General features: G+C 39.6%; 2 protein-coding genes across 2 annotated transcripts in view; one reads left to right on the forward strand and one right to left on the reverse strand.

Moving 5' to 3' along the window:
- The window catches only part of TTC3 (tetratricopeptide repeat domain 3), a 54664-nt gene extending 34339 nt beyond the window's left edge, over nucleotides 1–20325 (reverse strand). The window contains exons 1-15 of the mRNA XM_038136121.1: nucleotides 20283–20325; nucleotides 19557–19645; nucleotides 17448–17493; nucleotides 15842–15974; nucleotides 14688–14772; nucleotides 13778–13831; nucleotides 12090–12213; nucleotides 11780–11865; nucleotides 11470–11564; nucleotides 8138–8200; nucleotides 7619–7673; nucleotides 6650–6812; nucleotides 6504–6558; nucleotides 5282–5405; nucleotides 3678–3732 (exon numbers count right to left, since the gene is read on the reverse strand). Coding sequence (XP_037992049.1) covers nucleotides 3678–3732; nucleotides 5282–5405; nucleotides 6504–6558; nucleotides 6650–6812; nucleotides 7619–7673; nucleotides 8138–8200; nucleotides 11470–11564; nucleotides 11780–11865; nucleotides 12090–12213; nucleotides 13778–13831; nucleotides 14688–14772; nucleotides 15842–15974; nucleotides 17448–17493; nucleotides 19557–19634 — 1216 coding nt within the window. The 5' untranslated portion in view covers nucleotides 19635–19645; nucleotides 20283–20325. The remainder of the gene's footprint in view (nucleotides 1–3677; nucleotides 3733–5281; nucleotides 5406–6503; nucleotides 6559–6649; nucleotides 6813–7618; nucleotides 7674–8137; nucleotides 8201–11469; nucleotides 11565–11779; nucleotides 11866–12089; nucleotides 12214–13777; nucleotides 13832–14687; nucleotides 14773–15841; nucleotides 15975–17447; nucleotides 17494–19556; nucleotides 19646–20282) is intronic.
- Nucleotides 20326–20566: 241 nt separating this feature from the next.
- On the forward strand, nucleotides 20567–23201 carry LOC119701078 (phosphatidylinositol glycan anchor biosynthesis class P). Its single transcript, XM_038137114.1, has 4 exons — nucleotides 20567–20836; nucleotides 21673–21745; nucleotides 22202–22320; nucleotides 22593–23201. The coding sequence occupies exons 1-4, from the start codon at nucleotides 20755–20757 to the stop codon at nucleotides 22721–22723; spliced, it is 405 nt and encodes a 134-aa protein (XP_037993042.1). The 5' UTR covers nucleotides 20567–20754; the 3' UTR covers nucleotides 22724–23201.
- The last annotated feature ends 3076 nt before the right edge of the window (nucleotides 23202–26277 follow it).

Genomic DNA, 26277 nt, shown 5'->3' on the forward strand with positions numbered 1-26277 from the left:
GTTTGCTTATGTGCTGTTATAGGAACCAAATTATCCCTTATTTTAACCAAATTGTATTGTCAATATTTTGAGTGTATTCAATTTTATATATATATTAAGCTACTCAATCAAAATTGCTGCTACATTTGATTTTGTTTGGTTTCTTTTTGAATAGGATAATTGGGCAAACATAACACTACTTACTTTACTTAGTAGTAAAGTTCTAAAGTGCCTTAAGAAGCTGGCTAGTAAAGGCCCTAAGGCCTGCTTTAAAGCTCAGTTTAAACTTAGCTCCAGACAGAACAAAAACAGAACCTTGCTTTCATCTCTAGACAGAATAGGTAGAATTATTCATGAAAACAGATAAAGCTATATGTGTAAATAGATAAAACTAATTTAGGTAAGAACTGGCACTACTTTCCTATCAGTTTTGTACATTAGAATCAAGTTCAGATTGTGAATGTTTTAGATTTGTGCTTGTAGCTGATTGGTTGTTTTATGTATAAAAACCCCTGCATTGGGGTGTGGACAACCACCAACAACAAGAAGAACAAGAGGACAATAACAAGAAGAAAGTGATGCCTCAGGTTTGAGCTTTTCTATTTTTCACATTCTGTGCTGCTTTAGTGTGTGGGTCTGAGCTTCACATTAGGGGATGCTGAGCTCTCTGCACAGAGCAGGGAGACAAAACAATTCCTGCTCCAGCTGGGCACCAAGGACAAATGATCCAAATCTCAGCCCAGGAGCACAAACAGCGTGGGCTGGAGAGAGAAAAACAAGCAGGGTGGGAGTGCCTGGGCTAAAGCTGGAACTGGACAATGAACTGCAAGGTGCAAATGGAGCAGAACTGAGCCAAGGGAGAGACCCCGTGCCCGCTGGTGCATTTTGGGACCATTTGGGTTCATCTTGGGTGCAGCCCTGGCTGGGCTCTTGTGCTGCCCAAGGTGGATCCATGGAGGCCTTTGAATAAATCCCTGCTTTATTCTTGAGCTCTGCCCAGCCTCTGCTCTGGGTCAGCCCTCACAAGGCATCAAAAGAAGAAGAAAAGGCTGTTCCTGCCTGCTCTTCCCTGCTCTCTTCTTCATCATCATCACCATCAAGAAGAAGAAAGGTGTGGGGTTGCTGCTGCTGCTGCTTTGGCCTGGGACTCAGAGCTAAGGAGTTTTATTTCTGCCTCTGCCTGGGGCTCTATGGCAGAAAGCTTTAGCCCAGCCTTTACACTTAGTTTGAAAAGCCAGGTGTCTGCTAAGGAAGGCAGGAGCTTCCCCTAAAATGGAAAATGTAAACCCCCTCTTTCCACATTATTGTGATTTTGAAATTAAGGGGTTCTCAAGCAAAGCTATGGGAGCAGGAATAACAGTTCTCTACTAGGGAAGAAAATAAAAATAAAATTAAAAATGCAGTAAATACAAAACAACACTAAGAGTTAAAATACAACCTGACACCCTCTCAGTCAAAGTGTTAGCAGCAGTCTGATTAAATAGCAGCTGCAGTTGTCTTAGAGTGACAGGTGGAGTTTTGTTAAAGCAGTGATCTTGTAGGAAAGTGTCTGAAGATCTAGCAGTGGTGTAGATGGGCCTGGTCTTCTGGGACTCTAGTAGAGAAAAAAAACTGCTGTTCTGAGAATTTAGTAAGGAAAGACTGACTGTGGTGTTCTAAATCTCTGAATATATTTAAGTACAAGTGCTTTGTTCTTCCCTCTGGGCAGAGCATCTCTCAATAAGATGATGTCATTTTATCAGTTATACAGTGAAGCCCAACAGCCTATTAATTAAAGATACCTTTCTAAAAAGAAGATTATTTGCAGAAAAGATAAAGAGAACTGCTCAATTAACAGAAAATAACTGCCTTACCTTCAACAAACAGCAACAGAATACACACTGCCAGCTGCATCTTCTAACTTAAGAAGAACTCATTTAGAACTCTCTGCCTTCAAGACTGATGTACACGTGCAAAAAAACAACTTTACTACAACCAACAGCTGCTCCTGTCTCTTTGAAGACCCAAGACCCACAGCAAACTCGACAGAAATGAATTCCAGGAACAGTGGAGCTGAGGCTCTGGGTGTGTTCAGCACTGAGGACAAGGAATGGCTGGATTTTACTGCTTCGGGTTGGGTTGGAAAGTTTGGGTTTGGCATCTCCTTCAGCTCAAGAGCATTCCCTGTGTCCTGTCCCTCCATCCCCTGTCCCCAGAGCCTCTCCAGCTCTCCTGGAGCCCCTTTAGGCACTGCAAGGAGATTTAAGGTCTCCCTGGAGCCTTCTCTTCTTCAGGCTAAAAAATAATCATTGCAAAAGTATTGCTTGAACAAACAGTGCACTGAAGTATCAGTTATAACCACTTCCACTGTGTAACAGATCAATTAAAATCCTTTTCTCTAATTATTATCTCCATCATCTGAAATGCAGGATTTATTTTACCTCTATCAATACCCTGGGTTTGCCATCCTTAATCCTGAGGGACAAACTCCCAGAAAGGATCAATCCCACGCCAACAAATCCTTGGGCATAAACCAGAGCTCAGGTCTGTCACTGAACCTGGATCCAGTCACTAAACTTGGATCCAGACTCCTCCTGGAGGAGGAATTTAGAGACGCAGGAGTTCCTCACACTCCCAAGGGACACTTCCTGCCCAGCATCCCATCAAATTCTACTCTGAAGCCATTCCCTGTGTCCTGTCCCTCCATCCCTTGTCCCCAGTCCCTCTCCTGGAGCCCCTTTAGGAACTCTGAGCTCTCCCCAAAACCTTTTCCAGGCTGAACAATCACAACTCTCCCAGCCTGTCTTCAGAAAAGAATCAAATTTTCTTTTTTTTTCCTCCATTACCACCTGACATCTTTCCAACAGAAACATCCTGTGATTTCCCGTGCAACCTTCCCCACATTTTCCACCTCCCAAGAAATCCTTTATTCCTTCAAGGTGTTGACAAAGCTCCCAAGATCAGGAACCTCCTCCTGCTCATTGAAAAATTATATTTCCTAATACACCTTCAGTGGTTTCCTAAAATGCAATTTTCAGTGCTCTGTGCTTTGGCACCTCCTGGAATATTTAAATATTCCAGGAATGGGGCACCAAAGGCTTCAGACAAGTGAGAGCAGGTGGTAAAAACCTCCAGGAAAAATTAGGAAAGGATTTCCCTTTGAAGCCCAGAACTGCCTGAACTTCACTTTCTGTGCAGGAAAGGAACTCTGGCACCGGGGGAGCTTTGGGGGGTGGGAGTTCTCTCTATAAAATGATTTATTCAATAAAAAAACCCCAAAACATGAGCAAGAAACCACACAACTCTCAAAGTCTGCAGTTCAAAATCCACTCTGCCAAATACTTTGTGGCTTCTTTCCTCTTTACCTGCAGAATTCTTTTCTGATGGAGCATTTATGAACCACAAATTAGTTGTAAATATTGAAATACAGGTTCCTCTTTCATTCAGACCCTGGCTCAGGAGGAGCCAAAGCATTTCCAGCCTGTGGCTCAGATTTTACTCCTTAATTCCAGTTTCAGTTCTGAATTCAGTCAAGGAGATTCAAATTGCAAAAGCACCGAGGAAATAGGACAGAAATAGAGAAGTGTCCAAGGAAGAAGTAAAAGTTGATTGCTTATTGTTGTGGAAACGAGAGGAAATTAACTTTTGGTCATTAATTATGGCAGCAGCAGAGGAAGAAGTGGCTCAGACTCGATAAAAAACAAAAAAAAAAAACTCACTTGGAGGCTGCTCCAGCGTGGAACCTTTGCCTTCTGTTTTCTGGGGCTCAGTCACCTGATGGCAAAAATATCAGATTACAAAACCCAAATCCATCTCCCTGAGTGGATTTAAACAAAGCCAAAAACCCCCAAACCCCTCAGCAACCACAGAAATGAAAATGTGCTGCATTATGTTCCTCATCAAGAGGCAAAGAAAAGCAATTCCATTAACCAAAGTGCTTTCAGAATGATTTTCCTCCCGAGTTTGTCTCAATTTATATTCTCTACAATCTGACACAGAAATATTCCCCCTGAGGGAAGCCACACTCGCAGACCTGCAGAGAGATTTCCAGGAGAAAATAAAAGCAGAGCCCTGAGCCCTTCTGGGGCTTGCCCCAGCCTGTTCTTCTCTGCCAACAAACTCCAAAATTTCCATTTCCTGCCCTCCTGCTCTGGTTTCGTTTTCCCAGGGCCACGTCACTGGCCAGGGCCCTCCCCCTGCTCTGACAGCACAAACAGCTCTGCTGGAGCTGCCTGCTCTGAAAATTCCAATTATTCAGCATTTTCTGCATTATGCAGCTTTTTTATAGTGCAATTCATGGGCTACATTATAATATGTAATTTATAATATAAGCATCTATAATATGTTATATATAATTAATATAATATATATAATTATATATAATATATATAATATACATTATTATATATACATATAATATTATATATATCTACAAATAATATATATAATATATATTACTATATAATCACACTATAAATTATATGAATATATTATATACTTACATAATATATGTTATATTAACATTACATTAATATATAATGGTAATATAAATCTACATTATATATTTATAAACATTATATATTTATTTCTGTAATATTTATATAATTATATTTACATATTTATTTTGTAATATTTATATGATTATATTTATAATATGCTACATATAATATTTAATATTTATAAAATATGATATATTTATATTATAGATATAAATATATAATACGGTTATCATATATAACACTATATAAATTTATAATACAAATATATATATTATAATATATATTATATATAAAATTTATTATATAAAAATAATATACAAATATATTATATAAATATAATAAATAATAAATAAATGTACAAAAATTATATAAATGTATTATATAAAATTGTAATTGTATATATATTTATATTTTATATATGAATATATACTATATTTATGATATATATTATATATATTATAAACATATAACATATAAATTACAATTGATTATCTTACAGTAACGACAGCAAAGACAACAAAAATGTCACAAATATCTCTTTAAATTAATAATTACTTATATACTAATTTTAAAGTGAAAAATTTGATATTTAGGTTCTAAAAATAATAATTTAAATTGAATTTTTAGATTTTAAAAATAAAATCTATAAAATTAAAAGTAGAAACATGACAGTGGCCATCCCCTCCTCCAAACAAGCAGCTGAAAATCCCAATTTCTGTGCTGGCTTTGGAAGGAAATTTCCCAGGAAAATGCACAATTGCAGAAAGAATTCCAGAGCTGCAGGCAGGGCATTCCAGAAGGAATTCCTGCAATTCCAGCTGTACCTTGGCAGCCTGGGTTTGAGCCCCAGGGGGAGGTTTGGGCTCAGCCTGGCTTCTCTTCCTCTCCTTTTCTGCTCCTTTCTGCTCCTGGGAGTTTCTTGGAGGGGATTTTGAGGAAGTGCTGTCTCTGATGTGGAAAAAGAGAGAATCCCTGTGCTTTTCTCCGTGTTTTATACAAATATAACATGAAAAAAACAGATTAATAAAAATTCACCTTACTCCTCTTAGAGGGGTATAATCCCATAAATACATGTAAAGGATTTTACCAGTCTTTTTTTTACAGCTTCAAAAAGATGCAGCACAGCAAAAAAAACCCCACACAAATAAAAAAATTAATAAAATAAAATGAAATAATTTTAAAAACCACCCCAATTTTCTACAAAAATTGGAAATGAATGACTAAATTTATATATTTAGAGGGTAAATTATTAATAATGGCAATTAATTGTTAAAAATACCCTGGCCCCACACTGCTTTGGATACTCAAGTTTGTTTAGTTCATGGAAATCTTCAGTGCTCCTGATCAATTTATTACTTCTGGTTTTATTTCCTGATAGCCAACAGAATTTATGCAATATCTACATTATGTATCACTTAAACACTGCTAATTTAAAAAAAAATCAATTAAAATTAATCAATTAAAAACCAATTTAAAATGACAAAAAAAAAATTGCTAAATTTTTTTTAAATCAGTAAAAAATCAGCAAAAAATCAGTAAAAATCAGTTAAAAATCAGTAAAAAATCAGTAAAAAATCAGTAAAAAAATCAGTAAAAAACAAACCAAAATACATTGCTAATTTTTTAAAAAATCTGTTAAAAATCAGTTAAAAACGAACCAAAAGCCATTGCTAATTTTTTAAAAAATCAATTAAAAATCAGTTAAAAATCAATTTAAAACGAACTAAAAAACATTGCTAATTTTTTAAAAAACCAGTTAAAAACCAGTTAAAAATCAGTTAAAAATCAGTTAAAAACGAACCAAAAGCCATTGCTAATTTTTTAAAAAAATCAATTAAAAATCAGTTAAAAATCAATTTAAAACGAACTAAAAAACATTGCTAATTTTTTAAAAAACCAGTTAAAAATCAGTTAAAACCGAACCAAAAGCCATTGCTAATTTTTAAAAAAACCAATTAAAAATCAGTTAAAAATCAATTAAAAACTAACAAAAAGAAATTGATAATTTTTTTAAAAAATCAACTAAAAATCAACTAAACCCCTTACTTTTTCTCATGCGGAGGCTTCCCTGCCTTCTGTTCCTTCTGTTTATGTTCAGTACCTATTAAAAAAACCAAGAAAAGAAGGAATTAAAAACCAAAACCGAGCTGCTTCCCAAGCAAAATCCCCGATTTTGCAATCACGGGGATTACCATGGATATCCTGGAAGGTTTTCCTGAATTTTTCATTCTGCTGGATGAGCTCCTTGAGCCCCTCTGGGCTGTTCTGGCAGAGCTGCAGGGCTCTCTCGTTGGCCACCAGGGCCAGCTCACCCTTGCCCAGCAGGGCCAGGGCTTTGCAGTAGTGGTGGTGACCCTAGGACACAAAAAAAAAATTATAAATTAAAAAATAATCAGGATTTCAAGGTTTTAGCCACACCAAGGAGAGAAGGATTTCACAGCCAAACCTGCTGCAGTAGCAGCACAAAGGCAAATTTTGTATCACCCAGAGAGTGAACTGCTCTCAGCTGCTGAAAAATCAGATTTTAACTCAAACAGGGATAAGTCACTTGGAGAGCTTTGGGAAAAAAAGGAAATTTAGGGGTTTTTTTGGTTTTTTTGGGGTTTTTTTTTGCTTTCTCTGCTTTGGAAAAGAGCAAATTTGCTTTTTCTTCTCTAATCTCAGCCACTTTGCAATGTTGTAAGTATCTCTTATTTACTCTCCTTCAGGCCAGGAATATTGGGAAATACCTGTTGGCCATTAACCAGGATTGTTCTATATTATCTAAGTATTTTTTACTTCTTAAAGTAAATAATGCTTAGATATTTTAAGTATCTGAGTGTTATTGACTTTATAATAATTAAAGTATTATTATACTTTAAATACTAAATATTTATACTTAAAACTATTGTGTTTTCAAAGTATTCTGATAACTCACAACATAATAAACATTTTCTTCTGTCGCACACATGCCAAGCACCTCGTACCAGCACTGACAGGCACCTCAAAAGAACATTTTAAACCTAAAAACCCAAGCCAAATGCACTTGGCAGAACCTTCAGCCCACAAAGCTCTGTGTCCACTCATTAAAAATCAGCTCTGGGTTCTCATCTTGCTCTAAAATGCCAAAAAGTAATAATAATTTAAAAAAAAGATGATTTTGGAATGTGCAAGAAACCAACCTTTGGCCAGTCGGGCTTGAGAACTATGGCTCTTTTTCCATCAAGGACAGCTCTCCTGAGAGAAGGGAGGGAAAAAAAGAGGAATTTTTTATTTATAGCTCCAAAAAAAAAAAAAGTCTCCAGGCTGGTGTGAAAAGCATAAACACAGATCTAATAAATGAGGATATAAAAATTAAAGTTGAATACAACAGCAGCTCATATGGAAACTATGGAATGGTTTGGTTTTTTTCCCAAACTATGGAAATGGTTAAGGGGGGACAGGACCTTAAATCCTTAAATTTCAGTCAGTTCCACCCCAAAATGAGCAGGGCCACCTTCCACTACCCCAGGCTGCTCCAAGAACAAATCCAACCCAGCCTTGGGCACTTCCAGGGATGGAAAATCCATAACCACAACCAACTGCAGCCACATAACCAGACAGAATGGGATGTTTTAGGCTTTAAAAAATGCAATTTATTTCAAATGCAATTTATTCCTGTTTTGAAAGCAGCTCAGCCCAAGAGTGCAGGGGTTACTCACCCGTACTCCCTGACGTGAATGAAGCACAGAGCTCGGTTCCCATACAGCAGGTGGTTGGTAGGGCTGGAAAAAATAAGATTATAGAGAGATAAAAATGGCTAATTCTACTGCAAACCCCAAGGAGAAGGAAAAAAACCTGAATTTTCACCAGATTTGCCTGCAAAAACGCCACACAGAAAACCCCGTGGGTTCACATGGGAATGTTCATTATAATTGTGGGATCATTTGTAAATTTTGGGGCCATTAATGCAACTTCCAGTTAATTCAAATTATTCTCAGCCTGCTCTTAAAGAGCAGCTCAGAGGTAAAAATGGCTATTCCTAGTGAAAACCCTAAGGAATGGGAGAAAAAATGGGATTTTCACCAGATTTGCCTGCAAAAATTCCACAAAGAAAATCCCATGGCTTCACATGGGAATGTTCAATATAATTGTGGGATCATTTGTAAGTTTTGGGGCCATTAATGCAACTTCCAGTTAGTTAATAATGGCTATTCCAATTGAAAACCCTAAGAAGAAAATAATAAAAAGGGATTTTCACCAGATTTGCCTGCAAAAACGCCACACAGAAAACCCCATGGGTTCACAAGGGAATGTTCAATATTGTTGTGGGATCATTTTAAGTTTTGGGGCCATTAATGCAACTTCCAATTAATTCAAATTATTCCTAGCCTGCTCTTAAAGAGCTGCTCAGAGTTAAAAATGGCTATTCCTACTGAAAACCCTAAGGAAATGGGAAAAAAAATGGGATTTTCACCAGATTTGCCTGCAAAAACTCCACACAGAAAACCCCATGGGTTCACATGGGAATGTTCATTGTAATTGTGGCATCAGTTGTAAGTTTTGGGGCCATTAATGCAACTTCCAGTTAATTCAAATTATTCTTAACCTGCTCTTATAAAAAAGCAGCTCAGAGGTAAAAATGGCTATTCCTACTGAAAACCCTAAGGAAATGGGAAAAAAAAATGGGATTTTCACCAGATTTGCCTGCAAAAATTCCACAAAGAAAATCCCATGGGTTCACATGGGAATGTTCATTGTAATTGTGGCATCATTTGTAAGTTTTGGGGCCATTAATGCAACTTTCAATTAGTTAATAATGGCTACTCCTATTGAAAACCCTAAGAAGGAAAAAATAAAAAGGGATTTTCACCAGATTTGCCTGCAAAAACTCCACACAGAAAACCCCATGGGTTCACATGGGAATGTTCAATATTGTTGTGGGATCATTTTAAGTTTTGGGGCCATTAATGCAACTTCCAATTAATTCAAATTATTCCTAGCCTGCTCTTAAAGAGCTGCTCAGAGTTAAAAATGGCTATTCCTACTGAAAACCCTAAGGAAATGGGAAAAAAAATGGGATTTTCACCAGATTTGCCTGCAAAAACTCCACAAAGAAAACCCCATGGGTTTATATGGGAATGTTCATTATAATTGTGGCATCATTTGTAAGTTTTGGGGCCATTAATGCAACTTTCAATTAGTTAATAATGGCTACTCCTATTGAAAACCCTAAGAAAAAAATAATAAAAAGGGATTTTAACCAGATTTGCCTGCAAAAATTCCACAAAGAAAACCCCATGGGTTCACATGGGAATGTTCAATATTGTTGTGGGATCGTTTGTAAGTTTTGGGAAAATTAATGCAATTTCAAATTAGTTAAAAATGGCTATTCCTATTGAAAACCCTAAGAAGAAAAAAATAAAAAGGGATTTTCACCAGATTTGCCTGCAAAAATTCCACAAAGAAAACCCCATGGGTTCACATGGGAATGTTCATTGTAATTGTGGCATCAGTTGTAAGTTTTGGGGCCATTAATGCAACTTCCAGTTAATTCAAATTATTCTTAACCTGCTCTTATAAAAAAGCAGCTCAGAGCTAATAATGGCTATTTCTACTGAAAACCCCAAGGAGAAGGAAAAAACTGAATTTTCACCAGATTTGCCTGCAAAAACTCTACACAGAAAACCCCATGGGTTTATATGGGAATGTTCATTATAATTGTGGCATCATTTGTAAGTTTTGGGGCCATTAATGCAACTTTCAATTAGTTAATAATGGCTACTCCTATTGAAAACCCTAAGAAAAAAATAATAAAAAGGGATTTTAACCAGATTTGCCTGCAAAAACTCCACACAGAAAACCCCATGGGTTCACATGGGAATGTTCATTATAACTGTGGGATCATTTGTATGTTTTGGGGCCATTAATGAAACTTCCAATTAATTCAAATTATTCTTAACCTGCTCTTAAAGAGCAGCTGAGCCCTGCAGCTCCTGGAAATCACGTGGCCTCCTTTGCTCTTCACCAGCCCCAGGATTTCCTGTTTTTCACCCAAGTTCTGCTCTCCCCTTCCTGGCCTTGCCACAATTTTGCAAGAAGGGTGAAATCAGCTTGAATTTGGGACCAAAACTCCTCCTGCCAAGTAGCATTTATGGGGATTAAAATGGATTAATTCCCAGAATATTGGAAATTAATTGATTCAATTGAATTGTGCGTGATGAGATGTTGGTGTGGATAAAAGGGAGGGGAAACAAACCAAAAATCCTGATCCTTTTCAGGGCACAATTGTAAACCTACAGAGCTCAAAATGAAAAATCCTACACTTCACACAAGAGGGTTTTGTGGAAAGTGGGATTTTATCAATTTCCTGTACTTCAGAGACACCAGGAGGAGTAAAATCAGCATTTTCATGAGGACAGCACCAATGGTGAACACACCAACCCTGCTGACATCCCAAGGGAAGGGGGGAAAATGCCCTAAAAATTCCCATTTCATCCATTTTCTCCCTTCTCCAGAACCCAGGAAAGTCTCCAGAGCTTTTCAGGAAATGCCTTTAGGGAAGAAATTGAACAAAGATTTCAAAAGGAAACAAAGCCTGGGAGCTGCCAAGAACAGGCAGTGAAATACTTGTTCTTTATTCCTTTTGCATCATGGGAATAAAGATAAATAGTGATAAATATTGGCAACATTTGCAAAGAGCATTTCGAGGGCAAACACCCAAAGTGGTTGTTCCTGGTTGTCCACACCAAATAATTAAAATAAATTTTAAATTATTAAAAGAATTAATTTAAAATTAAAATAATTAAGATTAAAATCATCCATGCTAAAAGAATTCATTTTCTTGCAGGCTTGCTCCTCTTCCTCTTGGTCATTTGAAGCTCTAGCAGGACTTTTTGGAGCAGAAAAAAAAAACCAGCAAAAAAAATAGAATAAAAATGGGTTATAAGGCTTTTAAAAAAAAAATAGGTATCATTTGGCCTCCATTTAAAGTGGCTGATGCAAAATTGCACAAAATGAGGAGAAATGTGAAGAAGTTGAGATCAGTTCTTACCACAACTCGATGGCTTTGGTGTATGACATGATGGCACAGTCCAGGGCTCCCTGGGAGAACTCAGCATTTCCTCTCTGCTTCATGGCTTCACTCTTCTGTGGGACCAGGAAAAAAACAATTTGTGCACTAAACTCATTAAATTCAGCAGTGCAAGGGTCATTATTTCATGTAGTAAAGGGAATTTTTTATGCCAGAATGGAACCCTCGAGCTTTTAAAGTATTTCTCTTTAATAATTGTTGGGGTTTTTTTTTTTACAATCAGAACCCCCCCCAGAAAATGACCCAAACACATCCTGAGAGCTTCTCTCACCTTCCTGGAGCTCTCACAGATCAGAGCTTTCAGTTCTGCCACCAAATCACAATCCTCCAGTGCCACCCTGGTGATGTAACGTTTCCCTGGGGACAAAATTCGGGAGAACAGAGAGGGTGAAGAAATTCCCACTAAAAATCCTGCTCTGCCCCCCAAAACCTGCACCCAATTCAGCAACAGGAGCAATTCATTATTAAAAAATTAATGATTTACTAGTGGAGAAGCCCAGAATGGAAATAAGAACAGGAATGAAGAGAAAAGTGATTTTTTTTTTGGTCATTTTTGGCCCTTCTGGAGCGTCCATACTCACACTCAGAAAAAAACATTGCAAGTATGACCCTGCCAAAGTCCCCCATCTGCTCCAGGTCCTGCAGCATGTTGGTATCCCCCACACACCTGACCCAGTCCAGGGCCTCTCCAAGTTGGAAGACACCCTGTTGGAATTGGGGAAAAAAAAAATTGAGAAAATCAAGAAAAAGTCATTAATTGACAAAGCAAAGCGTTGGAGCTCTTCTCTCCGCTTTTGTTTCAGCTGATTTTTAAACAGACAACAGCAAATAAACAGAAATATCTGGAGATCTCCAGCACGACACAGTCACAAAATCAAAGCAGACTTGCAACAGGAAGGATTCAAACGGTGGAATTTCATGTAGAAGTTTCTGAAATGACTGAAAAATAATAAAAACCCCCTCAAATTTGATTTAGAAACTTCCTTGCGATGACTGGAATCATTAAAAAAAATAATATAAACCCTCAAAAATTTGATTTAGAAACTTCTTCTTAGGGCTGTTGAAAAATAATATTAAAAAATCAAGAATATCCCCAAAAATACAGCAGCTGGGAAATCCACAGTTGTGTTTATTCTGGTTTTCCTATTGCTCCTGCAATGTTGGTTTTTAAATTCAATGCTTTTATTTTAGCTTTGGCCCCAGAAAACAAACACACTGATGAACAGTATTATTACTTTTTTTAAAATAATACTAGGAGAAAATATATAACTGTACAGTCTCGTATTTTAATGGAACACTTTGGAAAAAATCCTTTACTAATAATAAAATTAATTATTTTACTTTATGAATTTCTGAAGCTAATCTTTATGATGTTAAAAAAAAACCAAATCAAATAATAATTAAAACCAAATCAAAATTATTATCAATGGTAGGTAAACATTTTAAAGTGATTTATCTGCTCTTGAAAAATGAGATATTTTGATTAGGTATTGTAAAAATTAGAGGATTTATAAATTGTATTATTATGAAACTTTTTAGGTGTTTATTTTATTTTCTAGGTCACCAACTGTTATAAACAAAACTCAATTTCAGAGAAAAGCCTCTATGAAGTGAAGTGCCTTTAAATACTGAACCAGTACTCACTGATAACTCTAAGAAAACAGGTGCCAAATATATCAAGCCTAAACAACTAAAACATCAGAATCAAACATTCCAACAACCAAAAGCTCTCCCCAAATTATCAAATTAGCAGCAGCAATTCGAGCATTTTAACTATTTGAAAAACTTTTCCATTTAATGATAAATTCCACTCAGGTAACTAACGTGGTTAAAAGAATAGAAGGATTAGTATGAAGGGACACTGATAATAATAGTTTTCTAATAATAATATTAATAAATAATTATTTTAATAATATTAATATTGTTACTATATTGATGTTACAATATTGATGTTATTATTATTAGTGTTATTATAATTAGTGTTATTATAATTAGTGTTATTATTAGTAGTGTTATTATTAGTAGTGTTATTATATTGATGTTGTTGTTCCCAAGTGGGGAAAAAAGGGATTAAACACAGGGAAATTCAGCATCTCCACAGCCCAAAGTTTACAGTTTCCAAAGCTGGAAAATGCAATGAGTTCAGTTCTAGCAGAAACTGAATTTTGGAAATAAAAAGATGGAGCAGGATATCTCCCAGCTCTGCCCGTGCCAGGCCCTTGAGGCTGAGGAGTTCCAGGGAATCTCCCAGACAATTCCAGAAACTCACATTTTCTATCCCTCTGCCAATCCTCAAGATGCCACTGATGAAATGTGGGATGTTCTGGAACAAGGAGAGAAAAGAAAAAAAAAACCAAACAACAAATTAAAAACTCAGCTCTTGAGAGGAGATAATTGGAATTTCTGCCTGCTCAGGTTCAGCCCAGTGACATTTCCTGTTCTGCTGGAATTCACTGTCACTGGGGCAGCTGCATTCCAGATTTTTCTTGAAAAAGAAATGAGAAGAGAGAATTCCTGAGATCTGCTGAGGAAATTCTGCCCCTTTGAGCCCTTGTGCAGCTCTCTCAATCCCAAAGAACCCCAAAGCTGAGACATCCCAAAATCTGCTCCTCCAAATCCACTCTTGGATGTACAACCCAGAAAATGAAGAGAAATTAAATGTTATACCTATATTTATAAAGTAAAATTATAAATAAATAAAAACTATAAATAAAAGAAAATATAAACCTATATTTGTAAAATAAAATATACTTAAATTTATAAAATCAAATATGTAGCTCGGGGTTGGACACACAATTTCAAGAAATTAAGTAAGAAATGGTTTATTACCTATATTTAAAATAAAACCCACAACACATGCAAAAAAAAAATCCTCACATCCTCCTCTCCACTATTCTAAGTCAGCAACAGCAAATTTAAAACATCATTTGTTGAATGAGTGGAAAAAAAATTATTTAAGTCATTCATCCACCAACTTCATTTCTGACTGCAAATATTTCCTCAATTATCCCATCTGGAATAAAGCCTAGGCCACAATTTCTTAATTATCAAATAACTGATAATTCTATCTTCACTTCAGCAAAAAAGGAAATGTCTAATTCAGGATATGACCCTGAGATGCTTAAGGGCCAGATTTAATTAACATATGTTCGAAAATTTAGTTAAAATCCAGGACTTACAACAACTTTTTTAATTAAATCAGCGAGGTCTTCCATAACATTGAACTCATAGACTTTCTTCATGTTCCAGTCCAGGAACATCAAACTGTTGGGAAACAGAATGAATTATTATTTAGACAAACAGCAAGCTGGTACAGAGTCTTAATTATGAATACTTAGAGGGATTAGATCTGAGAAGGTTTAAAAATTCACATCCAGCCCTTCAGAGGAGGAAGGAGAGAAATAATAATAATAATAATAATAATAATAATAATAATAATAATAATAATAATAATAATAATAATAATAATAATAATAATAATAATAATAATGAGCTGGAAACGCTTTGCTCCTTTTGAAATGTCATCATCTACAAAAATAATGAAATATCCCCCTAAATTTCAGCTTCCCAGACTCCCAAAGATTCCAAACTTCATATTCCCAAAGATTCCAAACTCCAAAATCCCAAAGATTCTAAACCTCAGAAAAATCAATCTTATTTTTTTTCCCCCCCCACTGTGAATTCAAGAACTTCTGACTTCAACCAACTCCAACATTTCTGCACCAGTTGGAGCCTTACTGGAAGCACCCAAGGAATTTTCACAGGAAGGAGGAAAAGGGGGAAGATTTGGAGGGAAATCCCCTTGGAAAAGTGGGAAGGTTTGGAGGGAAATCCCCTTGGAAAAGTGGGAAGGTTTGGAGAGAAATCCCCTTGGAAAAGTGGGAAGGTTTGGAGGGAAATCCCCTTGGAAAAGTCGGAAGGTTTGGAAAGAAATCCCCCTGGAAATGTGGGAAGGTTTGGAGAGAAATCCCCTTGGAAATGTGGGAAGGTTTGGAGAGAAATCCCCTTGGAAAAGTGGGAAGGTTTGGAGGGAAATCCCCTTGGAAAAGTCGGAAGGTTTGAAGGGAAATCCCCTTGGAAAAGTGGGAAGATTTGGAGGGAAATCCCCTTGGAAAAGTGGGAAGGTTTGGAGAGAAATCCCCTTGGAAAAGTGGGAAGGTTTGGAGGGAAATCCCCTTGGAAAAGTGGGAAGGTTTGGAGAGAAATCCCCTTGGAAAAGTGGGAAGGTTTGGAGGGAAATCCCCTTGGAAAAGTGGGAAGGTTTGGAGAGAAATCCCCTTGGAAAAGTGGGAAGATTCGGAGGGAAATCCCCTTGGAAAATGTGGATTCTCACCAAAAGGTATCCACAAAGTAAGTGCTTTCCCTGGTGAAGAGTGCACACCAAAAGATCCTGATTTTCATCACGTTGCAAAATTCCCTTAATTTTTCCACGGGCAGACTGCACCACACCTCACAGGGATCAACTCCTGGAAGGGCAAAAAAAAAAGGGAATTACAGGGCACAATTCAGGCATTCCAAAGCGCCAGGAAACGTTAAAATAAAGGATTAATTCAGGCATTCCAAAGTGCCAATAAATATTAAAATCAATCATTATTTCAGGCATTCCAAAGTACCAAAAAACATTAAAATAAAGGATTAATTCAGGCATTCTAAAGTACCAAAAAACACTAAAATGAAGGGTGAATTCAGGCATTCCAAAGTGCCAATAAACATTAAAATCAATCATTATTTCAGGTATTCCAAAGTACCAATAAATAATAAAACAAATCATTATTTCAGGCATTCCAAAGTACCAATAAATAATAAAATAAATAATTATTTCAGGCATTCCAAAGGGCCAATAAATAATAAAATAAAGGATGAATTCAGGCATTCCAAAGTGCCAATAATTAAAATCCAGGATGATTTCCAGCCTCTATTCCTCACAACCCAAAGCAAGGGAATCTGAACACCCTGAACTCACCTGGTAATTGAGGGGGTTTTGGAGAGGGGATTTTTATAGAATTATGGATAGGGAGCTGCTGGAAAGTTTTGCATCCCTGTGATCTGAATGGATAAATTAAGATAAAGATAAAAATCGAGAAATGCAGCCTCTCCTTGCTGGGCTGGAAGGGAATGTTCTTTTCCAGGAAAACATCAGCCTCTTCCACCCGTATCCATGAATTATTCTGGACAAGAATAATTGAATTAACCAGGGCAAGAGGGCACAAAACCATCAGGGTTTGTCCTCAAAAGCATCCTGCAATTCCCAGAATCTGGATGGAACAGGGAGGGATGAAGGGGAATTAAAAATTAAATGGGGGCATTGAGGTGGCTTCAAGTCCTCTGGAGGAAATGAAAAGTTTCTTGGGGTGGCTTCAGGTACTCTCAGAGCAGAGCAGCCTCACCTGAGAGGCAGGGAAAAACCCACAAAAAAATAACCACCAAAAAAAAACCACCAAAAAAAAAAACCAACCCCAAAACCCCCCCACAAAACCAAAAACAAATAAATAATAATTTAAAAAACCCACAAAAAAATTCTCTTTCCACAGCTATTTCCTTATTCCCACAAATTAGGAGGTGGTGCAGAAAATATAATTTTGAATTTCAGCCACCTGTTTTTCTGCAACTGGGAATTTCTGGTTAATTATTACTGCAAAACCTTCCCGCAAAACAAACCCCAAAAAAAAGGGAAGTTGTTTTTAGACCTGCGCAGCTAAAACCACCAGCCTTGAATCTCCATCCTCACAGCATTCATTGCCTGCATTTATGTAAACATCACTGAATATTTAAGTTATATTAGGAGAAACAGATGAGAATTGTTCCAGGGTAACAGAATATAACAATGCTTCTGCTAAAAAATAACAATGAACCAATTTTCAGGCAAAATAAGGAAAAATAAAATTAAATAGCAATCCAAAGATCCAAAAAGTGGAAGAATATTGGTTTTGTTTCCATACCTGTTTTAGAATTAGGTGGCACTGTCTGTCCAAAGGTTCCATGACCCTAAAGATAAACACATTATTTATATGTATTTATATGTAATGTATTTCCATATTTACCATTTGTTACATTGCACAGCCAATAGCAAGCAAAGAAAGCATTTTGTTTGGAGAAGAAAAAAGAATATTTACCTGCATCCTCATTTAAAAAAATGGCCCTAGGTTAATGGTTATCAGTGGACAGGAAAAGCTTTGAAAATATTGTTTAATTGAGTAATCACACTAGAAGAGGATTCTAGGAATTAATAATTCAAAAAAATCAGGCAGCAAAATCATGTTCAAGAGGACCTGACTAAACCCAAAGGTTTAAGAAGGTAACCCAGGTTTTTTTTTAAAAAAATCAAAATTAAAAATTACATTTTGGCAGTGAATGTGCATTTAAATAAAACCATCTATAGCAAAATAAAGGGAGATGATTTCGTTTCTCATGTTACTTTTAAGGAGTTTAAACCCCATTTGAGCACCTCAAGCTGAAGAAGAAATGATTTATTGTGATTTATAGATCTCTGCAAAGTCGATTATTTTAGCAAACATCATAAATGAGTGATTTAATGAACTCTGTATCACAGGAAATGCTGCATTATCATTTCACAGAAACGCAGAAATTATCAATTGCATGGATTTAACAGGCCAGGACATGCAATACAAAGAGGAGAAAAAAAATCAACTGTGATTTAAAAATCAGCTCATCTTGACAGACAACTGACAGCTCTTAAAGAGCTTTGCATTGGCAGCAGCAAACACCCAAAACATTCTTCAATGGTAGAAATAAATTCTGAATGGAATCACAGGCATTAAAAATTCACATCAAAACCTTCAGAGGAGGAAGGAGAAATAATAATAATAATAATAATAATAATAATAATAATAATAATAATAATAATAACAAGAGCTGAAATCCCAGGAACCCAGAGCTCAAATCCCACAGGTCAAGAGCTGAAACTCCAGCAGCCAAGAGCTGAAATCCCACAGGAACCCAGAGCTGAAATCCCAAGGGCCAAGAGCTCAAACCCCACAGGTCAAGAGCTGAAATCCCACAGGCCAAGAGCCTAAATCCCAGGAACCAAGAGCTGAATTCCCAGAGGCCAAGAGCTGAATTCCCACAGGAACCCAGAGCTGAAATCCCACAGGAACCCAGAGCTGAAATCCCAAGGGCCAAGAGCCTAAATCCAAGGAACCAAGAGCTGAAATCCCACAGGCCAAGAGCCTAAATCCCAGGAACCAAGACCTGAATTCCCAGAGGCCAAGAGCTGAATTCCCACAGGAACCCAGAGCTGAAATCCCACAGGAACCCAGAGATGAAATCCCAGGAAGCCAGAGCTGAAATCCCACAGGAACCCAGAGCTGAAATCCCAAGGGCCAAGAGCCTAAATCCCAGGAACCAAGAGCCTAAATCCCAGGAACCAAGAGCTGAATTCCCAGAGGCCAAGAACTGAATTCCTAGGGGCCCAGAGCTGAAATCCCACAGGAACCCAGAGCTGAAATCCCACTGACCAAGAGCTGAAATCCCAGGAACCAAGAGCTGAATTCCCAGGGGCCCAGAGCTGAAATCCCAGGGGCCCAGAGCTGAAATCCCAGGAACCAGGAGCTGACTGCCCTGCAGGGACAGGGACTGATGTGTCAGGCCGAGCTGCAGCAGCCCAGGAACGGGCACAGGACCAACAGGAGCTGCACCCACCAGTCCCCCGTGCTGCTGACAGGGGACACAGGCTCTGGCTCTGCCCCAGTTTGGGGTTTTTGTAAGGGAATCATGGCCAGTGGAAAGTACCTGTACAGCAGCTTGAGTTCATCAGCACTGGGAATGATTCTGGACATCTGATCAGAGAATCCCAAATGCTTTTGGTTGGAAGAGACCTTAAATATAATCCCATCCCACCCCTGCCATGGCAGGGACACCTCCCACTGTCCCAGGCTGCTCCAAGCACCAGTGTCCAACCTGGCCTTGGACATTCCAGGGATCCAGGGACAGCCCCAGCTGTTCTGGGCATCCTGTGCCAGGGCCAGATCAGGGTAAAACCCCCCCTGGAACATCCTGCAAGTTTCCCATCGAGCTCCAACCCCACTTACCAGGTAATAGTAGGATGGATCACCGGCAAAACGAGCTAAGGCCGCGACAAGGTCGGACTGGGACAGAGGATCAGCCATGGCACATCACCCTGAGAGAAAGGGAGGGTGAGAAACACCGGAGACACAAACACCAGGAGCTGTCAGCACTTCCCGTGATCACACCGCTAAGCTCCGCTTGGCTGGGTCTTGGGAAAACCGTGCAGCAGCTAAGCAGAGCTTAATGCTGCTGAACACGGCCATCCTAAGCCCGGCTGAAAGCTTGGGACAGGGACTAACTCTGATCGACACGGCGATCTACGCAGGAGCCGGGGCACGCTCTCCCTGCCGGCCCAAGGAGCAGCAGCCCCACAATCACGGCTGCATCCCGGGAATCGCGGCGGCACCCCCGGGGATCGCGGCTCCGTCCCGGGATGCCGAACATCCCGCCCCGTCCCGGCAGCTCCCGGGCTCCCCCTCGCCGCCATCCGATCCCGGAAAGCCCCGGGCTCGCCGCTCACGTGTCTCATCCCACCGGCACAGCGCTGTCCGTGCCGGTGCTCCAGGAGCCCGGAGAGGCTCACGGCAGCGCGCTCCGCCCCGGGCGGGCCGGGGGAGCCCGTCACGGTGCCGGGCACAAAGCGGGCGGCAAGCGGCGGTTCCGGACTGGGCGAGGCGCGGGGGAAAGCGGCCGAGCAGCCACCGCTCCCTCCCTCCATCCCTGAATCCATCCCCGCATGGCGCACGCACCGCTCCAGCTCCGATCCCGATCCCGATCCCGATCGCGCTGCCGCCGCTCCCGCCGCCCCAGCGCGCCCCGCCCACCGGACGCACCGCCCATTGGCCGCCCGCCCTCTGACGTCAAGGGCCGCAGCCAATCGGCGGGCCGTGCGCCTGCGCGCGTGGCCGGATGCGGGAGCGGGGGTAGGGAGCGCCTTCCTCCCTTCCTCCTCCTCATCCCCTTCCTCCCCTTCCCTTCCTCCCTTCCTCCTCCTCATCCCCTTCCTCCCCTTCCCTTCCTCCTCCTGCTCCTCCTCCTCCTCCTCCTCCTCCTCCTCCTGCTGTCCCAGGCTCTGGAGAGCGAAGGGGCAGAGCCCGGCGGGGGGTGCGGCCCCCGCAGCCGCGGGTCCAGGGCGTTCCCCCCCCGCAAGGAACTCCCCGGGAAATCCCGGCCATTCTCCCTTCTCCGCCCTTCCCGGGAAGTTAAAGGGAAGAGCCCGGGATGGTTGAGAACTCTCCGGCCCCGCTGCCAGAAAGGGCAATTTATGGATTTGCGCTTTTTTTGGGCTCGTGGTTTGGCTTCAGTGAGTATCCCGCAGCCGAATCCATCACCCCAGAGGGCTGCTCTGCTGCGTTCCCGTTTTAATCCGTTTTTTACTCGAATCACGCACATTTTCACATTCACTGAGCACTGGAGGTAGTCGTGGTGTTGCCTTCCCCATCAGAATACTGGGGGAAAAAAATTAAATCAATCTGGCCAACAGCAGTGGGAAATATTTTGGGTTCCATCAGCTTTTCTGCGCTGGTGTGATGGGTTCCTCATTTCCTCATTTCACTGGGGCTCCAAGGTTTCGGAGGGTAGAAAACACTTCTCCAACACAAGAAAAGGTGCTGCAAATATCCTTTAGATCAGGGTCCTGCTGTGAGTCTTTGGCACCCTCGGGCAGTGGGAAATGAGGGGGAGCTCCTCATTTGGGCTCAGCTCCTCTCCCAGGAAGAATCAGGGAGGATTTTCAATAATTATTCATTACAGTTCCATCCAAACGCTGCAATTCCACTCGGTTTTCTTCCCATTAAATGACCTCTGTGAGATCATTTTCTGCTTTAATATTATCTCTGTTCAGATTCCTTTGGCTTCTTTTTATTGAGGTGTTTGGGGGTGGTTTTGTTGGGTTTTTTTCTTTATTGTTCTGCAGTTTAAATCTGAATAAATTCTTGTCTGCCTTCATAGGAAATGAAAAATTAAATCTTAAAGCAAATACAAAACTGATCCTGTGTAACCAGGGACTGGGCAGGATTTGTGTCTGAGAGGCAAATTCTGCAATCTTTTGGGAGAGGCATTTTGGTTTAAATAAAAGCAAAATTTCGGAAGTTTAAAACATCATCAGTCTTATTGTGACTTTTAAATTTTGTTGTGCAGTTTTGTATCTTATCTGGGCTTATATTCCTGAGACTTGGCTCTTCTCCCTGGGACTGACATACTGGCCTCAAAAGTAAGTTCAGCCAATTAAAATCCTTAATCTTAATTATTTTCAAATAAAAACCCCTTTATTTTTAAATAATGGCCTTGCATTAAACCCATTTTTCCCTGGGGATAAAGGGCTGTAATGTTTCTGAAGCATTTTTTTATGTAGCTGTGGTGAAAATGTTTTGTTGTGCCATGAAATAAAAAATACTGGGATATTTTAGGATAAATTTGACATTCTGCTTTTAAGAAGTTTGCTGGTGGAAACACAGTAAACTTTAGGCCATAATTAAAAAATAAACACCTTGTTAAAGGAATTTCTCTGATGGTTTGTCAGTAGCTCCAGTGGAGTCAGGATCCATAATCAGAGGTGTTGTTTCTTTTCCTCTTGGAGAAATTCATCACAGATACAATGCCAAGATTAAAACTGATTTATTATTAAGCATTTGTTACTAAATGTTAAATTTTGAATCCTTTTTCTCAGGTACTGGGCAGTTGCTCTGCCAGTTTATCTCCTGGTGGCTGTGGCAATTGGTTATATTTTGCTTTTTGGCATTAACATGATGAGCACAGCTCCACTCAACTCCACTCACACCATCACAGGTAATTTTATTGCTTATGGAAAAGTTTGATCCTTCACTGAGAATTGTGGAAGAATTTATTCTGCAGAGAATAAAACCCAAATGTTAAGCCTTTAAATAAAACCTAAATTTTAAGCCTTTTTTTAAACTCAAATATTTGAGTTCTTGGAAGTCCTGGTGGGGTTTTCATCCTTTAAAGTAGCTAAATTCGTAGTGTTGCATTATAAAAATTACATAATATTCTGGGAAGAAAAGGACCTGGAAGCCATGAAGTGTTCTCCTTATCTTTCGTAGATAACTTTGCAAAAAAGCAGCAGCAGAAGAAATTCCAAGAGGAGGCAATTCCAGCCCTGAGAGATATTCCCATCAGTGAAGTCAACAGGATGTTCTTCCTCCCTGAAAAAGGCATCTGCAACAGCAGATAGTTGTTATTAAAATCTGTTTGGACAAAGGAATAATAAAACTTAAGAGTTTTGTTCATGAAAACCTCTCCAAGCTACAAATAAAAACTCTTCCAGCTTTTTTCCCTTGAATTTCTAATTAAATTTGTTATTATTGTTGTTGTTATTCTTATTATTATTATACACCTTAATAACCTGCACTGCTCTAAGAATTATGCCCCAATAATTTATCTGGTTATTCTTTAAAAATTAAAAAAGTGGGTTTGAAAAGTGTTCTGTTACTTGCAGCTTTTCTGCTTGGAATTCCCCTCTGAGAGGGGAAAAAAGCAGTTTTTAGGCAGAGTTTAATTCTATTTCTCTTGGAATTCAGGGAGAAAAAATGTGCTTTGCCAGTGAAACAGTTGAGGATCTTTTTCAATTATTAACTGGAAATGTTTGCATTGTAAATACATAATTTGCCTTTGTAAATATTTATAAAATGTTGCTGATTTTTCCACCCTCACCATTTTCCCCTGATTCTGGGAGGTTTCTCCTGGGTTGAGGTGATAAATGCTCCATTTTCCTTCACACAATTCTTAATTCAGCCAAATCTGTTGATCCCCCACCCCCCAAAATATCAGATTTACTGAGTTACCAAAAATAATAAAGATGGGTTGAGAAACTTTTCTGAAACAAGTCTTGAAATTACTTTTTTAAACTTACTTTTAAGAAAATACTGACAACAAAGTTGAAGGGAATAGCTGGAATGGAGGAGCTGACAGGTCCATGCTGCTAAAACCCAAGGTTAAGTGGCTCAGATGTTTTTTAAACAGTGAATTTTTTTTTTTTTTTAATTTTCCTTCTCCCAAGTGTCACAAATTCAGTTATCTCCAGGACTCATTGTTATTTTGGTCTATTATAAAGCCCAGAACCTCATTATTTATTAAGCCTGTAACCAACTTCAGCAGAGACTTGAGTTTAAAATGTTATTATTTCTTTAAAAGGTAACAAATTTTTTGAGAATTTGCCTGGAAAATCTTATGCCAATTCTTTAGAAATCAGTCAAAATGATCATCACCTGCTCTGGAATGTTTTAAGGTAACAATCACTTTGGTGTAAATATAAATCTGTAGTTGGTTGGGTTTTCTGCCTGAATTTGGAGGAAAAATCTCCTTGTTCAGTATTCCAGGTAGGATTAAAACACCTCCTTATTGAAGGGAAAAAAACCTTTCCAACATTTCACCTTGAAATGCTGAATTTTAGCTGTATTTGCACGTGGGGGCCTCGTATAAAAACGAATTTGTGTCTAAATTAGAACAGCATTGATTTGTGTGGTAATTTGAAGTTCTTAATGAAGTTGTGGGGTTTTGTTTGCTGTTGTTTCCCAACCCTGCCACGACCCTGTCCTTTTATTAATTTTCATTCATGGAAATTACCATTAAATCGTGATTTGATGACCAGCAGCCACAAAGATGTGTTTACCCTTTTGTCACTCTTCTAATCCCATTCCAGACATTGAAGCATTGATTGACTGCAGTCTTTTTTTTTTTTTTCCCTGTGTATTTTTCACCCTTTTTGCTTCCTGAGAGGGCAATTTCATCTGGAATTCCCACCTGACAACGAGTGAAGGCCACGTTTGGGATCATTTGATAGAAGGATTAATTCAGTGCCTCGTCAAGGGTGCCCAAATCCCTTCAGGATCAAGGAAAACTCCTGGAAAACACCCTGAGAAAACACAAATGAAAGGGTGTGAACCTCGGGCAAAGATTGGAGCAGGGATGAATTTCATTTCTCTGCAGAGCCCGCAGTTATGGGGAGGCCAAGGGGGGCTGTTTGTTCAAGGAAAACTTGCAGGGGTGAAACTCAATCTTGGCTTTTCTGTCACTGCTGCCCCAGCAGTGGTGACCTTTCCTTCAACTTGGCCACGTTTGACACTTCAGAAATTGCCTCTGGCAGCAAAATCAAACCAGTAATAGTGGGGGTTTGGGGCTAAAATATGGATTTTGGGGAGTTGGGGATCCACAGGTCTTGCCTGTGACTGATTAAGATACACAATTCTGCAAAGAGGAGGTTTTTAATGTAGATTTATAGAAATTTTGCCTTAGCTGTTGAGGAAAAAAAATCCCCCACATGATTGAACAATGGTGCTTTTCTTTACAAAACATCCCTGGATATCAGGTGTCCATTCTTCTCATAGACTGAGGGGAAACAAAGTAAATAAAAGGAAAAAAAAAACAACATTTGCCCTCATTTTCACCTTTCTGCCTTACTGGTGGAGTTCAATCCACTGCATTGTCCCTGCTGGCACAAAGCCAGGGATGGAAATTCAGTTTTGCTTTTAATGCACCTTTTTGGGTTCTCCTGCAGGTTTTAACCTGTTGGGGATGGACGATGTTTTACACATCTTGCTCTGAAGATCCGGTGGGGAAGGGAAGGGAAGGGAAGGGAAGGGAAGGGAAGGGAAGGGAAGGGAAGGGAAGGGAAGGGAAGGGAAGGGAAGGGAAGGGAAGGGAAGGGAAGGGAAGGGAAGGGAAGGGAAGGGAAGGGAAGGGAAGGGAAGGGAAGGGAAGGGAAGGGAAGGTGTCACCATGAAATAAGGGAGGTGCCTGCGTTCCCATGGTGCCAAAGGGGAGAACAGAGCTGGGGCTGCCAAATTTGTGTCTCTCTCTTCTTTCCATCTTGGCAGGAAAAGGAAGGATGATAAAAACATGGACTGGGAAGATATTCCAAGGGCTGGAGCAGCTCTGCTGGCAGCAAAGGCTGGCACAGCTGGCATTGTTCACCTGCACAGGAGGAGCTTTGGGCTGAGCTCAGGGTGGCCTTGCAGGGCCTGAAGGAGCCCCAGGAAACCTGGAGAGAGACAATTTCCAGGGCATGCAGGGACAGCACACAGGGAATGGCTTCAAACTGAAAAATTTCAGGTTTAGATCAGATATTAGGAACAATTTCCATCCCTGGGAGGATGGGGAGGCCCTGGAATAGAATTGCCAGAGCAGCTGGGGCTGCCCCTGGATCCCTGGCAGTGCCCCAGGCCAGGTTGGACACTGGGGCTTGGAGCAGCCTGGGACAGTGGAAGGTGTCCCTGTCCACTGGATGAGCTTTAAGGTCCCTCCCAACCCAAACCATTCTGTGATTTCCCTTGAATTAAGCAGAGAGACTTTGCTATTCCCTAAAGCATGGTCCAGACCATCCCAAAATTATTTCATAATTCCTTATTCCATAAGGAATTCTGTCAGCTCCACTGGATCATCTCAAACACCCCCTGTGGCTGGGCAGGGGGGGAACAGGAGCAAGGACAACCCAAGACCCCCTGATATAAAATAAAAAGCTTTAGTATTAATATTAAATGTTCATCTTGGGACACATCTGTGCTAGGGGTCTGTAAACAATAAAAATGCAACAAGTTTCTCTGAACTTCAATTTCATTTGTGGGTGGAAATCATAAAATGTTTCTGCCTTACAAACAAAATGACTGATCTTGTGTAAATATATTTTGTTCACCTTTCTTGTGGGTACTTGAGCCTGAGTTGGTGAAATGCTTAATTCAGAGTCCTGCTTTCTGAGTCTTGTTGAATTTCCACTCAGCTTTCACCCAGCTG

This window comes from Motacilla alba, chromosome 1 (assembly GCF_015832195.1).
Source record: "Motacilla alba alba isolate MOTALB_02 chromosome 1, Motacilla_alba_V1.0_pri, whole genome shotgun sequence".
In the NCBI taxonomy this organism is placed as follows: domain Eukaryota; kingdom Metazoa; phylum Chordata; class Aves; order Passeriformes; family Motacillidae; genus Motacilla; species Motacilla alba.